Genomic DNA, 18721 nt, shown 5'->3' on the forward strand with positions numbered 1-18721 from the left:
TACTTTTTTTGCCTGTGTGACCTTGTATAGTTACGATACCATAATACATTCCGTGTGGTCAATGCACATAAGTATGACCAACAGTTCTATCTGGTTCTGTATTTACAAATTTGATTATGATAACCAAATGCTGGATAACAATGGCAGATTTAATTCACAATTATGTATAATATATAATATTAAAATAGAAATTACTTTTTTTAAAAATTGGGGACAGGGCAACCTTTTGAAAAATATTATATATTTTTTTAAATGATAAAATATGTAAGTATAACTTATTTTGTGAATTAATTATATAATATTTTATTATATATTTTTATTTAATAAGCTATATATTCATTTATTAATTTTCTTTTCGGCTTAGTCCTTTTATTAATCTGGGGTCACTACAGCAGACTGGACCATCAACTTATATATATAATAATTATAACTATATATAACTAACTTATATATTTTACATTTATGTATTTTAAGTTTTACAGATAATTATTATAGATAAATACTGAGATACCCAAAAACACTATCATTCGATTTTAAAATGTAACTTTTAATGTAACTTTTTATTGAATTAATTACAAGACTTATCAATATACGATTCTGTTTTTTTAGTTTAAAATGTATTCTCCCCCCCAATTAAGCTTAAATAAAGATCCTTTATTCTACATCAGCGATGATAAACCAGATGAGTCACTGATGCAATCATACTGCAATAAATTGAATGAATATCCACATTAGAAACCCAGATCTTTTAACGACACTGAGCTCAAATAAAAGCTGCAGCTGTAACGTCAACGTTAGATAGAATCTGATGCAGGTACTTACTTACCAGTGCGGTTCAATGAGGGTTAAAGAATTAGTTCACCGAGAGAAAATCACTGTGCAATCCTCCGCCGGAATAAATAAAAGCCTATAGATATTTTCACTGTTGTAAATGAGCATTTATGATTTTCAAAATTACAGCTGATGGAATAATTAAATGCTGACGAGATTAATCCATATCCCCTCGTTTGAGACAGGAATCCAGCCCTTAAACCGGCATCCTCATCTAAAGCTTATGAAGATGGCATGGCTCTGCGTCAGTCGAGCGAGAAGCCAATCAAATTCTCGAACCACACCGATTCGCGAGAAATCCACGCCCACTATTCCAGCCAGCACTGATAGGGGCGTGTCCTGACAGAGGACGCGTGATCTGGCCATCCTTTGAATTTGTATGAGGTGTGTGTGAACTTGAACCTTGGCACAGCCTTGACAAAAAAAACGGCCTTGGAAATGTAATTAATTAACAACATGACATACAAAAAGCATATTAATTAGTCTTGAGTAATTATATATGCATAAATAACAACACAATAAAGAAAAATAAAGTTTCTGAGATTATCTATTAATAATATTTAAAAAGCAGATATTTTAACCACCTCTTTTTAATGCAAATTAAACAACATTTATTATACATGCAGTGTTTGTTTACTTTTTTGCAATGTGAAAACATACCCAAAACAACTCTTCCCAATGTATGTAGCAAATTGCATTGTATTGAATCAATCAATCAATCTATAATAAAGTAGAATTTAAAAAAATATATAAATAAAACTAGTCATATTTAAACTAAATGAGGCGCTTTTCATAATTACACATAAACTTGAAGTTTATAGGAAAAAAATAATTTTATTTAGCAAACATTAACTGAAACATTCTAGATCTTCTAGTAAAATAAAACCAGTATACATATATTTTCTTATTTTAAATAAATGATTTATCTAATTAAATAATTTACGTAATAAAAATTGTGTATACTTTATGTATTGTGTAATATCGTATTACGTATAACAGTCAATGCATTTCAGATTTTTAGATTTTGATTTATGTAACCAAATACATCATAGATCAGGCCCATGCATGACATCAAACGTGCCACTGACATAATTTGTCTCAGATCAAAGTTTGCATGTATTTTTATTCAGCATCAAAAGTGTTCATTACTTTACAGTTGTAGAAATACTGCGCTTGAAAATAAACAATAAAATTAATCATAATTATTATTTTTGAAGTAAATGTGCTGTTTGTTTTCTTAAATATTTAAATGTTCAAATTATGGCATGTTGTTATATTATTGTATTATTGAAATAAAATTAATAATACAACTATTATAGTAAAATACTAGTAAATAACTAGTAAAATAAAACTAGCATATATATTAAAAATAATAACAATTAATTTAAACAAGTACTGTGTTTCCTTACTCTTTAATGTGCAAACACTCCCAAAATCAAGCTTGGTAATTGTATTTGTATTATTATAATTTTAATAGGCCTACTTTGAAAAAGTAAACCAATCTTAAAATTAAAAGTTTATTATTAAAGAATTTGCCATGTTATGACTTTTTTCAAATCTTTTTATAATCAAAAATATGTTTTTATATAAATGTATAAAAGATATTGAATATTAAATCATCAATCAATCTATTTAAAAAGTTTTTCCAATTAATTTCCATCAGACGTCAGTCATCCGTCTTCATGCCTGCTGACCAATCAGATATGAGCGATCAGCCCCATTTGGCGCCAAGAAACAGAGAAACATTGTGTAACGTTGTCGTAAATACGATTTCTTGTCGAATATTCCTAAATTACCGTCACACGTTTATGTAGAGTTTTACGCCGTGTTGTTTAACACTAAGAAACATGGATTTAGACCAGGAAGAAACAATCGCGACCGACGACGACAGCGGTGAAGTAAACGGGAGCATTTACCTCCGCAGGTCAGCTGATCGTTTGCTAATAACTCCGTTTATGAATTAAATGTAATTTGCTGTGGGTAACGATGGATAAACTTATCATCGCAGGTTAATGTTGACAGGACATCAGTCATCGTCCTCAAACGTCGTGTTCTCTGCTGAAATGAGTGAAGGTTTGGTCATTTAACGTTAACATGTGTTCAAGATCAACTAACGTTATTAACTTACCTGACTAATGTAATTTAACAGTTACTCATTTAATATATAGCTTTAAAGTACATAATATGCAGTATACACCAAGCAGTACGGATTTACTAGTAGTTTAATTAACGTTAATTAAAGCTTTTGAATCGGTTTAAAATGATTCATTCAGTTTGACATAAATCAGTGAATACTAAGTTAGACTGTGCTGAAGTTTTCAAACGTAACGTTACATGGGAACTTTAACATTTCACTAGTGGCGACTCTGTGAGTGAATTATTGAATCATTCATGACCAAATTCATCCATATTTATTATGATGTGTTTACTTAAACGAATTGTTCAAAAAAAAAACTCTGATTCACTAACAAAATACCCAGTAGCAGAGAATTTCAACCACAAGTGTGTTTTCCCTTTTAGCCCTTTCATAGTGTAGCCAAAAATTCAAATTTGCTAAGTGGTTTCTTTTATGATGATGATGATGTTGAACACAAAAGAAGATCTTTTGAAGAAAGCTGGAAACCATCCATTAACTTCCACAGAAGGAAGATAAATTCTTTTAAGGTGAGTGGTTACTTTCTCCGAATATCTTCTTTTGTGCTCAAGAAAGAAAGTAAAATAGGCTTAGAATGGCTGGAGGGTGAATAATCAAAGACTTAATCACTGTAAGTCTGGGAATTTTCTAATGAACGTTCAACAGATTTCCTACAAAAAAAAACATGATTATTGTAGTTAAGACCAACCACAAATAACCTATAGATATACTTTATCAACCAAAGTTTAACTGTATTTCTAGTAAAATTGTGATCAGTGAACCCACCAAACATGGTTACAACACTGTAATAAAACCATGGAAAATGATAGTAAAAGCACAGCTTGTTACATTATCTCTGCAGTACAACCAATGTGAGAGTTATTAAATGTCACAGTGAAATGGCACCTAAACAATAAACTTTAACATTCAATACCTCCTATATTTTTTGTGCTGCTTAGTGACATAAAATAAAATAAGCAATATATATACATATATATATATATATATATATATATATATATATATATATATATATATATATATATATATATATATATATATATATATATATATATCAGCCCCTCTGTTTATTTTTTTCCCCAATTTCTGTTTAACGAAGAGACAATTCTTTCAACACATTTCTAATCATAATAGTTTTAATAACCCATTTGTGATAACTGATTTATTTTATCTTTGCCATAATGACAGTAAATAATATTTTACTACATTTTTTTAAGACACTTCTGTACAGCTTAAAGTTACATTTAAAGGCTTAACTAATTAGGTTAACTAGGCAGGTTAGGTTGATTAGGCAAGTTATTGTAGTGGTTCTGTAGATTATCAAAAAAAAAAAGCTTAAAAGGGCTAATAATTTTGTCCCTAAAATGGTTGCTCTTCTGCCTACCTCGGTTGTAACGAGTGGTTATTTGAGTTACTGTTGCTTTTCTATCAGCTGGAACCACACTGTTAGACATTTCTGTAAATTACACAGTTATTTACTGTATTTCACCCAGTGTAATACTGCAAATTCCTTTTACGGTAAATAACTGTATTTACCGTTGCATTATGGGAATTTAGTGTGACGTCGAACAACATATACAGCGATGTACTGTATTTGTAAAAATTCGTGTATTATACTGTATTTTCCACAACTGCTTCAACGCCACCTTGCGGCGATTCGACTACTCTGCACCACTTTTTGCCTGAGGACCCTGGAGCAATTCTGGAGGACAATTTATTAGTGTGCCTGAAGAACATACTGGATTTAACAAACTTTACTCTGGTAAGCTGAGGCAGTGTTTCATTTTACAGAATGTTTTGTGGACGAGAATAGAACAAAGTAAAGTATAAAGTTGGCTATTATTATTTTCTCTGGCTTGGCGTTATTTCGCCCATTTGAGAAATATATCATCTATTAAGATGTTACCTTTATTTAATTTATTACATTAACACTACTATTACTTTAAATAAGACTGTTTATGACTATTAGCCATTGTTCTCGTCATATCTTTTTATTTATTTACATAGGAACCGGTGTTGCAGCGGGTTTTGGTTTAGGAGGGAACCAGAGGTATGCAGACAGTTTTGGAGGACACTTAGCACGAGACAACGGTCCGGCAGAGAGTGTTTTCCCCCAGAAGAATATGAATGAAAGACCAACAAATAATCCAGGTAAAAGCGCGTCTGTCTGTGCTGACAACACTCGACATTGATTTGAGCACCTCTATTAGCATTTGTTTGCTCGGCAACATTGGCTGAAGCGATCTTAAAATGGTAATGTTAACTGTTAGCTAAACTGAGCTAAGTTTATACTGAATTGGGCTCAAACTCATTTTAACGTGCAACGTTTAACTTATATTGATTTATACTATATATATTAGATGTTGTGAACTTATTTTTCTCTGGTTTAGAGTAACTTATAACGTTAGCTTGAGAAAATAACATCGCGACGTAACCTATAAGAACGCTAACGTAAATCTATAACGTTACAATATGCATAGAGGTAAAGTTGGTTTTATATTCGCACATTTGTTCATTTAGAAGACTCTATACTGTTTACCATGTTACTTTGAATATTCGATCAGAATTAGCATGCCAGTATGACTTGAAATCAACATTAACACTGTTTATTTGACCGTGAGCATGTTGTACTTTGATAGTCATTAGCTGCTAAAATGATTTCGCTATTTAGAGTTTGCAAATAATACTTTTATGAAATTAAATTATTAAGGGGGAAGTCTGAATCTGCTAATATAAAACCAATTTTACCTCTATGCATTATGCTAATAACCACCTTTTTGCTATTTATTGTTTGCTAATTATTTTTTTTATCACAACTCTTGACATTTGGTTTAACATAATTGTTACCATTATATTTTTTTTCTGTTTAGATATGGCACTGGCACAGCAGCAGGTTTTGTCTGAAGAAACAAACAGCATTTCAGAGATCTTGATCAGCACAGCCTTATGCTTAAAAAATAAGCAAGACCAGTAAGCAACCAAGGTAAACAAATAAAAAAAAGTTGTGTGGAGGTTGTGGATTGTAGCATGGTATTCTTATCTGTATTTTTGGCTTTTTTATGGTCTCAATATAGAATACTGGGAGCCTGCCTGTGCAAACTGGACCTCATACAACAGTAAGTACTGTACATCTATTTGTTTCTCAATATATTAACGTTACTTTTAATACAAAATGTGTCACATGTTTAGTTGCTAGCTAAATAAAAAAATATTTTCCCTTTTTTATTAAACCATTTAGTAGTTTTTTTTTTCATCTTTGTTTATAATATTTTTGAGCAGATTGAGGTCTGTCATGGGTCAGACATTTCAAAATACAATAATTAGTATTGGGATACATGCATTTGTCTATGTATTAAATGTCTTTTTCCCCATTTCATGTTGCCTAAATATTTTGTAATAAATAAAATAATACAATTTTTTGTATAAATAATTCCAGAGGATGAAACAAAATGCACAGCAACAACCAAAGTGAGCCAGAAGATAGCAGGAGAAGTAGTGAAGAGAATGACAACCATGAACAACAGTGAGTTATCCTTCTTTCACCAGCTAACTGAGAACTTGGATTAGGTGAGACACTCTCAATAGTTTTATCAGTATTCAGTCAGTTTTAGTTTATTAGGAATACATAAAACAAATAGTCTAATCTGTCCTGCAGTGAATCAACCCATCACAAATGCTACAATGTTTTTGTAAAACCTTGTTAGGGGAAAAAATAAACAGGACATTCTGGTTAGTTATCTTTTAAACATGGTAGTGAGCAGGTTATGAGCAGGAGCCAGTTGCTCAGTACCAGCTGAAAACTACCCCAACCTAGCTGCCATGCTTCAAAATAATTAACCAGTATATGATTTATTTTTTTAAACAAGCTTCTTCTATGCTTATGTTAGTCTGTTTGTCCTTATCCAGAGTTCTTCATAATCCTGGACTGGGCCAAATCCTGACCAGATGCTGTGGTGGTCATGGAGGAGTGAATCCTAAAAGACACACGTGATCAATGAGTTTCCGCATTGATCCAATGGGCCAGCCTGACCACCCACTGGTGAACTTTCAAGCCTCTGGTGCCTAGACTGCGGCCTTGCACAAGTTTGGCTAGAGGAGAACTGGTCGTGCCCAACTGAGCCTGGTATCTCTCAAGGGATTTTATTCTACACTTTCGTCAGTTGGTGAAGTTTGTTCCATGCCACTGTCGCCACTGGATCACTTGGCTACGATTGGTGGATCGGTGGATTTGCTCTTCAGTGTTTGGACTTTCAGCAGTGACATTTACTGCTTCAATTCTGAAAACTGGACTGAAGCAGCTTCAATTTACAAGAACTTCTATGTTAAGCTGCTTTGACATCATTGATCTACATTGTAAAAGTGCAATAGAAATAAAGATGAATTGCATTTGAACATGTGAATTCAGACCTTGTTGAGCATTTGACACCAGAACTAGTAATATTTTAAAGTTGGGTTCTTTCTGAGTCGGCTAATAGTTACAAATATTTATTTTTCCAACAATATGCAATTCAGAAGTTTAAATTTTTATTGTACATGTATGTTCTAGTGCTTTGTGTGATTTATTTATTTTTAATGTGTTGATTTTATTGCTTAATGTAATTTTCACACATTTTCCTTAAATGCTTTAAGCATTATTAATGTTTTAAAGAATGGAATATTTTGTAATTGTGTCTGGTTTAATGTCAGTAGTACTTAGTAAAATTGTTTTTTTTTTTTCTCAACAATATGCAGGTCAGACACTTAAATTAGTTTTGTACATGTATGTTAATGTGCTTTGTCATTTTCAATGTTTTTTTTTCTTAAAATAAAATATTTTGAATGTGTAATTGTTTTTACACTTTTTTAAGCTTGTTTTAAGCATCTCCAATGTTTTAAATAAAGAGTGTTTATTTTGTTAATATTTTGTAATTGTGTCTTTTTTAGGTCTATAGTATTAAAATAATATTAATAAAATTATATTATAAAATATTTAGGACAAAATTAAAAGGTTTACAGTAGCTAACTGTTAACTTAGGTTTTTACAGTAGTTAACCATTTTCAGACACTACAGTAACATGCTGTAAACGGATTTACAGTTGTATACTGTAAATCTAAAATACAGTAACTTACTGGCAACAGTGTTGCCAGTAAGTTACTGTAAAAACCCTTTGAAATGTCTAACAGTGCAGTCTGGCCATACTCCTCTGACCTCTGGCACCAACAAAGCATTTGTGCCCACAGAACTGTTGCTCACTGGATATTTTTTCTTTTTAAGACTTTTCTCTGTAAACCCTAGAGATGGTTGTGTGTGAAAATCCCTGAAGATCAGCAGTTTCTGAAATTCCCAGACCAGCCCGTCTGGCACCAACAACCATGCTACGTTCAAATTCACTTAAATCACCTTTCCTCCCCATTCTGATGCTTGGTTTGAACTGCAGCAGGTTGTTTTAACTATGTCTACATGACTAAATGCATTGAGTTGCTGCCATGTGATTGGCTGATTAGAAATTTGCATTAACGAGCAGTTAACAAGCAGTGTACCTAATAAAGTGGCCGGTGAGTGTACATGTATAGTGCAAAGCGAAAACAATTTTCCCAGATGATAAAAGGCTTTCTGCGTTTGTTTGAGTGCACCCCCCCCCCCCCCCCCCCCCCCCCAATCAAAATTTCTATCAAAATTCCGGTGATTTATTGAGGAACACATCTTCATAAAAAATAACATGCACATTAACAGCATAGATAAACACAACAGAACAAAACTTTTAATAAAATAACAGTCCTTTGAGGTTTTTCTGAGGAGTCTAATAGTGTTCATAAACAGAAACTGAAAAATTAAATGTACAAGAATAACACCGCATTGTCTTCTCTTTATAAATGAAATATAAGTAATGAAGCTACAAACTTCGCCTGAATCCTTCAAACTTGCTAGAAATTTTTACGTACTTACAAGATTTAAAGATGTGGAAAGAAATTTACTTCCAAGCTGTAGCCAATGTTTATTCATTAATTTTCCTTCGGCTTTGTCCCTTTATTTTTTCAGGGGTCTCCATAGTGGAATGAACTGCCAACTTATCACTGGGAACTGCTGCCAACGTGATTGTGCATATTGCAATGCAGAACAATATTTATTTTGCTAGTTGAAACAATATTTATGGCAGTACAGTCTAGGCCTATCACAATATCTATTTTTTTGTTGTATGATATATTGCACCATATTACTATAAACTATATTATTGTCATTTTAAGACAACATTATGCCACTCTCTTTATAATGCCAGAATGACAATATAAAAGCATCACAATGCAAGTGCATTTTTTCAAAGAACACATCATATTTTATTTTTAGGGATTTTTATTTAGAGTAATTTTAACAATTTATTAATTAGGCATTGGAATCAGAATGTGAAAACTCATATCCTAAATTAATAATAATTTTAAAAAGTGCAAGGTAAAAAAGTAACAGGCTGCGATTTATGCTATTTTTAGTTATCAGACATTCACATGAAAATATAATATACTAAAGTAATTTATAGTAAATACAATAGTGTTTTTTAACAATACTGACACTGACACCTCAGTGCAAAATCAGTTTAAAAGTCGCTAGAATTATTTTTTATATTGCATCACCAAAATTGATTGAGCTCATGTTCATGTGTTGTGATATATTGATTATTGTGACAGGCATACTACAGACTATGGGTAATACAATTGTCTTAGCAAGTAAAACTAGTTGCAAAAGCGTTCACTGTACATTTGGAGCTGAAATTGTCCCTTTGTTTGCCAGATATTTCTCCTCAGATTGAATTGCAGTGTTGTACTGAACAGAGCAGAAAGACTTCCACAACGGAACAGGTAAATTACATTAGACTGCACATGCTATGGCCATAATCAGATTTCAATTTTACTGTACCTATGTGTTTTTGATTATTATTTTGTTTTATAATGTGCAGACACATGGCACAATGCTTTCACCAGCAAATACTTTAAGGTCTGTCACCTTTTTTTAAAAAGGTCACCTTTTTTATTTGTATTTTTTTATTAAACATGAATTCATTAAAGTCGTAATTTCCTAAAATAATTAGTTTTCTTCTGTGTTTATCAGAGATCAAGCTGTACTTACTCAAGAGCAAAATTCTCCAGGACGAGATCACATATTACACAGCGAAGGTAACCCAGGTGTATGATACACAGAAACTACAAAAATAAAGCTTTACATTAAAAAAAAGGTACACAAGAGAACTTCTGTGCCTTGCAAATGTTGTTAACAAGCCATAGTTTTTTAAATGTCAGCTTTGCACCTGATTCACCCTATTTCATAGATATTCAGTAAGCAGTTTAGGCTTTAGATCTTTTTCTTATGTAAATTCTGCCCTCTAGTGGTCAGGCCCAGACCCGTACAGGACACGGTCTCGCTAGATGCTCCTCAACGGCAACCTGGGCCTGTTTTGAGACATTCAACAAGAAAAATTGTCAGAACTGATCTGTTGGACAAAATGAAGAGTCCACCACAACAGAATACTCAGCGCAGGTCAGTTTTAAATATGCTATATGGAATTAATAGATATTAGCAGTTTTCAGATATTATTCTTGATTGCTAAACAATACAAAAAGGTCTAAAACCATATTATAAATCTTATTTAATACTGAAAATATCAAATAAAATAAAAATTCATGAACTGCATATACATGCACCCCAAAGATGCCTGTAGCCAGGGGGGGTTCGCGTGGTTCTAACAACCCAACCCCCATGAACAAAAGGTCCAGAATTTGTTCGTTTAATTATTTTATGAATTAAAATTAAATAAACAAATAAATAAATATATATACATATATAAAGTGTCATTTTAAATATCTATGGCCAGTAATTTGAATCCCATGGAGCCTCAAAGTACAATAATATGATGCGAGTCACGTGACATAACCCACTGAACGTTAATGTTTGAATCTTTGATCTTCATCCATACGGAGTAATGCTATGGTTCGAAACAAGAGAAAGGGAAGAGAAAGCAGGCATCAGCGTCATTGTCAAGATATTGAACATATATTCAAAAACAGGGTAAGGCTAACATTACTTCCTAACAGATGAGAATCTGTCACTACCATGAGGTTCTAGACTAATCGGCCTCATTTTTGAAAACAACTTTAATGAAGGCTTTAATACAAAGGGGAGTCCTCAGCCATTAGCTGTTACTTAACTGAAAAAAGGTAATAATCTCGTCACGTCCGTGTTTTTGAGGCTCTTTACATCTGGTCACTTCATTCGCTTTATTTTGATCGGATATAAATCTTAAAGTTAAAATAATTGTTATGAATATTGTGCATATTTATTATCACAACATATTGCATTATTGAATATCGCCATTTGTCTGCCTCTAGGGGAAGTCTCCATAAAAATGAAAAAATAACTTGTAATGTGTGTTTGGACTGACAAAATTGCACATGACCATAGTAAGCAACTTGACAAAACAGTCATTTTTGTTGCGGCAAATAGCATGCACATGATTCATAAAATATTCATAATATTTCATAAAATGTCACCAAAATGCTATATTTAAACTTCTTAATCAAAGTTTTAACAAGTTAAGTTTTCAAAAAATATATTGTATAAAATACACATAACATATTTAAACCTAAAAAACCTGATAAAGCACTGACAAAAAGAAATACACAGAAACACAGGAAAAAAATGGCAAGTAAAAACAAACAAATTTAATAAAATCAACCTAAAATAAAAAAAAAAACGCTTAGTAATTTCCAGCTGGATAACATATCTTGGCCTCATAAATAGGAAAACTATATGTGTTATGAATCAGCTCAAAACATTAAATATTTTCAACATTGTCGGTGTATATAATATTTGGATGAAGGATAAGTGGTTGAAGTCATGAATCTCATTGGCTTGTTGCTAGGAAAGAAATAACAAAAAAACAAAATGTGAAATAAAATCAGCTCAAAATATCAAATTATGTTTGATATTTTCCAACTAGATGAAATCATAGTCTGAAGCTAGAAAATCAGAGTCTTTGTTCATCATACATTTCTCGATTTTCTGTGAAATCTGTCAACTCTGACTGCCAGAATTCTCAGAAAACTCAGACTTCTGTCAACAAGTGTCATCTTGTCCAGCCTGCACATTGGAACAAAAAATCTGTTCAACCTTTTAGTTTGTACCAGCCTTAAACCTACTTGATGTAATTTGGGACAAAAAAATAATAAAACATAATAAAAATAATTTTCTTAGAATCACCTCAGACTATTTAATTCCTCTCTACTGTGTTGTATTGATTTATTTTCAGCTGCCCTGTACAGTGCAAACAGACGGTTATTTTTGTACATTTACTGTGGATGTAATATTTACAGGTCACTGCCTTCTAAAAAGAAGAATCCAGATACTAAAGCACTGAGTACAGCTTTACCTACACGTGCTAAACAGACTAAACCCAACTTTAGTCAAGGCAAGTATGCAAATCTGATCACACGATTTAAACTTCATAGCCTTGTTTCATCCTGAGCAAATTACTTGTGTTCATTCATGTACCCTTGTGAGCAGTGTTTAAATTGAGTGGGTCCCGCACATTGTTCTGACACAAAAATAAACTGAAGGATAGTTAGTAAGTAAATAGCTTTTAACTCTTTCATGGAATCATGCTTTACAGAACTCGAACCCTAGCATTTTTTGTACAACACCGTACAAATTTAGTTACTGAGCCAACTAATGACGGCAGAAATTTTGTCCATATGGAAAAAGACAGGTGACGCAACCATATTCAATCACAAATAATAGACACTGTTAAGTTGCTTTGTGGCATTTATTTGGTGTTGTGGGAGAAACTGCACCATTTTTTTTTTTCAATAATATGTCCCTGTAATCATTACTGTGAAAAAAAACGTTTTTTAAAAATGTAGGCTGAAGCATGTTTTTCCAATGAGCCTGTGTTTAAATGTATAACTTGACAGTAGTATTGCACACATTTCCACAGTTTGCGAAGAAACTCAACACAGAACTTAACTTGACTGAATAACTTGACTTGAATAACTTTTTGTTCCACAAAATAAACCGCAAAGAAATGCCAACTGGCCCAGCCGGGACTCGAACCAGTGCCTTTCTTGCTGTGAGGCCATTGTGCTACCCCTGCGCCACCGTGCTACCCTTATTCCTAGTTACTTATTTGAAATATGTTTTATAAATTGCAGCTTTATGTTCTGCAGCAACATATAAAAGTATTATCAAGTTAAAGTATTGTCAAGTTATGTTTAATACAAACATAGTTACTCATTACTTTCAAATCTTTTTTTAAACCACATGATTTAAAACCTCTACCAGCTGCCATCCAATTATGATTTGAATGATTTCCTCCAAACATGGTTGTCTGAAGGAATAGCACTGGCAGAATGGAATTTATTTTATTTATTTTATAATATTCATAATGACGGTAAGATATAATTCTTTTTTGTTTTTTGATTTACAGATATTGAATAAGCAAACATTTTACAACTGAACACCTATTAGATTTGTAGAATTTGGATATGCCTTTTTAAATTTATATTACACAGTGCTATCTGTTTATTGGCCTGTTTTAATTAGGCTTTTATCTAACATCATTAAAAAAAAAATCTCTGGAATAAGCAAATCATTTTTAATTTCAACAAATAATTAAATAGGAAAAAAGTAAGTAACTTGCTTAATTTAAGTAATAATTTCATTAACAACATTGACAAAATGTTAATTTTTTTTAAGTTTGATTATTATTTTGTTAATGATAAGAAAATATGAAATTAGGATTTAATAATAATTACACAATGTTGAACCAACTGCCAAAAATATTGACCTGCACCGGCTCTCCAGGACTAAGTCCAGGCACCCCTGCTTTAGATCAGTCCTGTGCTGGAGTGCCGGTGTCTTGCAAAGTTTGATTCCAACCCCAATCACACACCTGAACCAGCAAATGAAGCTCTAAGCTGCGGTCACACTAGAGTTTAAGCTTGCGAAATTCTGTAGTACAGAGCTGCAAAAAGGGGCGGGATTAAACAAGATGATTAGACATGTAAAAAAGCGAGCGATTCCGGTCTGACGCATTCGTGTGCATATGAATGGAAGTCGACGAGGATGAAAGTCCAGTGTGACCGCAACTTTTCTAGGCTTTCCATCCATGCAGGTGCGTTGAGGCAATTTGGAGCTAAAATCTACAGGACACCCCTGCTCCAGATATACAAAAATCTGTTTCTTATTTTTTCATGGTGAAGGCATTATAAACCGAAAGACAGGGAAAGCCCTGTTACGAAATTCCATCAACAGACGGAATAAATTTGGAGAGACAAAACTGCATTTAGCTGTAATGCAAGAAGACCTTCAGGACGTCCGAGACATGATCTCAGTTGGTGCTTCCATCAATGTAGCGGATTATGCAGGTAAAAATTTCCTAAAACTGTATCAATCATAAAACATGAGCTCATTTGCCACCGTTATTAAAGATAAAGGGTTGAAGTTAGCTCATACGTCCACCTGATGGCATTGTTGACATTGTAGGTCTGTTCATTTTCAGGTTGGACTCCACTTCATGAAGCAGTGAACAGAAACAACTATGACATAACAGAGGTTTTACTTAAAGCTGGAGCACAAGCCAACTGCAAAGGAGATGATGGAGTTACACCTTTACTTGAAGCCATACAGTATCAGTATTACAAAGTGGGTATATTGCGTATAGTATTATAAATATTAATTAATATTAGAAAAAAACATGCATATGGAATACACAGACTGATAGATACTGAATGCATATTACTTACAGATTGTAGATCTACTTCTGAAGTATGGTGCTGATCCATTATTGAAGTGTGACAGAGGGAAGACTCCAATGGACATGATCACTGACAGATCTATGTATATGGTGGTGGAAAAATATCTGCAAAAGACTAAAAGCGATACTCTTACAGGTATAAACCTCAACCTACACAAAACACTCACACTGAGGCGCTGTTTACACTAACATATTTTAGTTTTAAAACGGTTACGCCTTTCATCCACATTACCCTGACGTTTTTGAGCCCTAAAAACAGCATTTTGAAGATGCTGGAGATGCCATTTTGGTTTTAAAACATTGCTGCTCCGTGCCAGTGTGGAAGGAATAAAACAGAGATGTCTGAAAACGGAGGCATGGCTGCTGTCATTCTATCTGATCTGATAGATAGATTGTCTATCTATCTGGCTTTTTCTCAATATTAAGTGCACAAAAGGCAGTCTTGGATCCTTTTCTTATGTTCATACTTCACAATTTTGATATGGAAAACAAACTCCCGAGGACACATAGGGTAAATCTTCGAAGGGAATAGTGTACTCTATAACATCATTCACATCACCATGGCTACGTTGTTTCAGTATTTTTACAATAAAATGAAAATGTGATATAAGGAACTGCCTATTTTCATTTTGATATTATGAAATATCAGACACCAAAAATGTTGAGGCTTCGTTATCTACATATTTATATGACTGTCATCTTCACTGTATGCAAATTTATAACACAACAGCCTATAACAAAACTGCCTTTCATCTTCGTTGAAAAATATGAAACACACTCTGTCTCTTTCGCTGAATATCAGTTTTAATAATTAAGAATGGCCATTATAAAAGTATAATGTACAATAAATTTATACAATAAAAGAAATAAAGGCAAGCAGTTAGATGTGCAGAATCAGTGTGAGTGGTTACATTAATTAATTTATTAACTTATCTTTGTGCTCAGCCAAAATGTGTTACTTGAGAACAAGTAATAGATTTAAAAGACCAAAGAGTCGTTAGATATAGACAAGATGAATTAAATATAAAGTTTAACAACCATAGTGAAATGAGATCAGGGGGTATATCCCTGTTGAACTGTCCAACGTGTGCTGTGTTCACCTGGGAGATGTGCTCAAAGCACCTGCTGACTGCCTGGAGCTCAGACGCCCACATACGTTGCAGCGCATGCCAGAGCGTGTGTGTTTTGTCACGTGATGTGCAGTGTAGTGTGCATGGAGCAGTGTAGTGTGCATGGAGATCTTTTCATAAATGCTAGATGAAACACCTGTGTGAACGTGGATGGTTCTGGTTTTAAAATTAAATTTTAAAACTAAAATTTATTAGTGTAAACAGTGCCACAAAAAATTACTAATGTAAAAGTATGAATCATGATGGGTGATGCAGTGGTGCAGTAGGTAGTTCTGTCGCCTCACAGCAAGAAGGTCACTGGTTCAAGCCTTAGTTGGGTCAGTTGGCATTTCTGTGTGGAGTTTGCATGTTCTCTTTGCGTTCGCGTGGGTTTCCTCTGGGTGCGCCGGTTTCCCCCACACTCCAGAGACATGCGGTACAGGTGAATTGGGTTGGCTAAATTGTCCGTTGTGAATGTGTATGGATGTTTCCCAGAAATGGGTTGCAGCTGAAAGGGCATCCGCTGCGTAAAACATTTGCTAGATAAGTTGGCAGTTCATTCCGCTGTGGCGACCCCAGATAACTAAAGGGACTAAGTCGAAAAGAAAATAAATGAATGAATCATGATGACGTACAGTATGAATGTTAAGGTTAGGATTTTTTATATCTAGACATGATGACACATCCCATAAATGCACATTTTTTCCATAACTTCATTTTAGTACTGTGATTTAAGTGAGTTCTCTGAATTGAAACTTATTTATTGTTATTTGCACAATTTGAATTGAAATATCATAATTGTGGTTTCTTATCTCGTATTGTGACTTTATATCCATCATCTGTTACTTATCTCACAAGAATATTGTTTTAAATCCCCTAAATTTAAAAAAAAATTACTCATTTTTTATTTATGATTTATTTAACTTTTTAACATTTTGCAAACATACCAAACAACCCTTATAGAAATAATAATAAAAATAAAAAATAAGTGAAAATAAAATAAAATAAAACCCAATTACACAACTAAATGAGGGTCAGATGTCTACATTTATGCAACAATCTCAATGTTACAATTTAAGTAATGAAAGATTACAGACTGATGTATTATTATTGTCAAGAGCTAGCAAGGGTGATCAGTCTAGTGCCAGCTGGAGAGTTTTAACATAAAAAAGGCTTTCAAATTTTAACAAATGTTCTGTTATGTCTTTGAAGAGAGTATCTAATCTAATCTTTCACAAAGTACAAAACGTCTTTCAGCCACCGTACATGCAAAGGTGGCTAGGGGCTCTTCCAGTTTAATAAAATGACACGCCTATCAAGCAAATAAGAAAGGCCACAAAGTTTAAAAAGTAAGTGGGTGATGTATAATTATCAGGCTTCACTCCAAACAAGCCAATAATAGATGATGGTGCTATATCTATTGAAGTAATAGCTAAAAGAGAGAGAAATTCTGAACCCCAAAATGAGGAAAGAGCTGGGCATGTCCAGAACATAAGGGTTAAAGTGCCTAAACCCGAAAGACACTTATCACTGTCCGGATCAGTAGTAGGGTTGATCTGTGCGAGCCTACATTTCAACCAGTGTACTCAGTGAACCACTTTACACTAAATGAGGCAGTGAAATGCACATATAGATGAGGAATGTACCCTGTCCAGAGCTGCTTCCTAAAATTTACCCATTCGCGACTTGGTTCAAACTTGTTTGAGTTTCTTTTTTCTGTTAAACATGAAGCAGGATATGCTAAAGAATGTAAGCAGCCATTGACTTTTGGTTTTTACTATAGATGTCAATAGCTGTTTCCATCTGCCTATTCAAATGCATTTACGAATCACATGTTAAAATGTTTAATGGAAAAGATGTGCATAAATTGTGACAATGCGCATAAAAACAGAATAAACTTAAAAAAATGCACATCAAAAAAAGTCATGAGATTTTGTATTTTTCACATTATTATGATGACAAAAATGTGCAAGATGGTACGCATTAATGGACAGACTAATGGACTGACCACATTTTAATACATTCATAAAACATTACTGTGTAAAACGCTAGTTGAATTTCTTCTTCATCTTCCGAGGTGCAAGTTAAGAGAAAAGGGCCCACAGAGGCTTCCAACCACAGCAAAGCCTAATTATCTTTTTGATAATTGCCACCAGCTCATCAGGAAGTAAAATGGTGCAACATTCTTAAATTTGTTATCTGATATTCCAGTATTGCTCATAAATCTTAATATGTATATTTGGATGGAAACATACACTCACCCGCCATAGTATGGAAGTATGTTATTTTGGACGCTGCCATGGTCAAGACGATCAGCTGCAGTTCAAACTGAGCATCAGAATGGGGAAGAAAGGTGATTTAAGTGACTTTGAACATGGCATGGTCGTTGGTGTCAGACAGGCTGATTTGAGTATTTCAGAAACTGCTGATCTACTGTGATTTTCACACACAACCATCTCTAAGGGTTTACAGAGAATGGTCCTAAAAAGAGAAAATGTCCAGTAAGCAACAGTTCTGTGGGCGCAGATGCCTTGTTAATGCCAGAGGTCAGAGGAGTATGGCCAGAGTGGTTCCAGCTAATAGAAAGGCAAAAATAACTTGAATAACCACTCAATACAACCAAGGTCTGCAGAAGAGCATTTCTGAATGCACAACACGTCCAACCTTGAGGCAGATGGGCTACAGCAGCAGAAGACCACACCGGGTGCCACTCCTGTCAACTAAGAACAGCAAACTGAGGCTACAATTGACACAGGCTCAACAAAATTGGACAATAGAAGATTGGAAAAACCTTGTCTGGACGGATGAGTTTCAATTTCTGCTGCAACATTGGGATAGTAGAGTAAGAA

The 18721-nt window shown here is 33.6% G+C and overlaps 3 protein-coding genes across 18 annotated transcripts in view; 2 read left to right on the plus strand and 1 right to left on the minus strand.

Moving 5' to 3' along the window:
* The window catches only part of hmgcra (3-hydroxy-3-methylglutaryl-CoA reductase a), a 24000-nt gene extending 22953 nt beyond the window's left edge, over window positions 1-1047 (minus strand). For 2 of the 4 annotated variants that reach the window (XM_005165515.6, XM_073950494.1), the window contains exon 1: window positions 827-1047. The gene's annotated coding sequence lies outside the window, so the exon portion shown is untranslated. 4 annotated transcript variants of the gene reach the window in all.
* Window positions 1-18721, plus strand: part of arsk (arylsulfatase family, member K) — a 183928-nt gene that overhangs the window by 94281 nt on the left and 70926 nt on the right. The window lies entirely within an intron of this gene.
* Window positions 2396-18721, plus strand: part of ankrd31 (ankyrin repeat domain 31) — a 34109-nt gene continuing 17783 nt past the window's right edge. For 2 of the 12 annotated variants that reach the window (XR_012405881.1, XM_073950370.1), the window contains exons 1-7: window positions 2396-2755; window positions 2840-2904; window positions 9750-9817; window positions 9916-9953; window positions 10068-10132; window positions 10343-10493; window positions 12326-12420. Coding sequence is in view for 10 of the 12 variants with exons in the window: in XM_073950370.1 (XP_073806471.1) it covers window positions 2679-2755; window positions 2840-2904; window positions 9750-9817; window positions 9916-9953; window positions 10068-10132; window positions 10343-10493; window positions 12326-12420 (559 nt within the window). In the remaining 2 variants the exon portion in view is untranslated. 12 annotated transcript variants of the gene reach the window in all.

This window comes from Danio rerio, chromosome 5 (genome assembly GCF_049306965.1).
Source record: "Danio rerio strain Tuebingen ecotype United States chromosome 5, GRCz12tu, whole genome shotgun sequence".
NCBI lineage: Eukaryota > Metazoa > Chordata > Actinopteri > Cypriniformes > Danionidae > Danio > Danio rerio.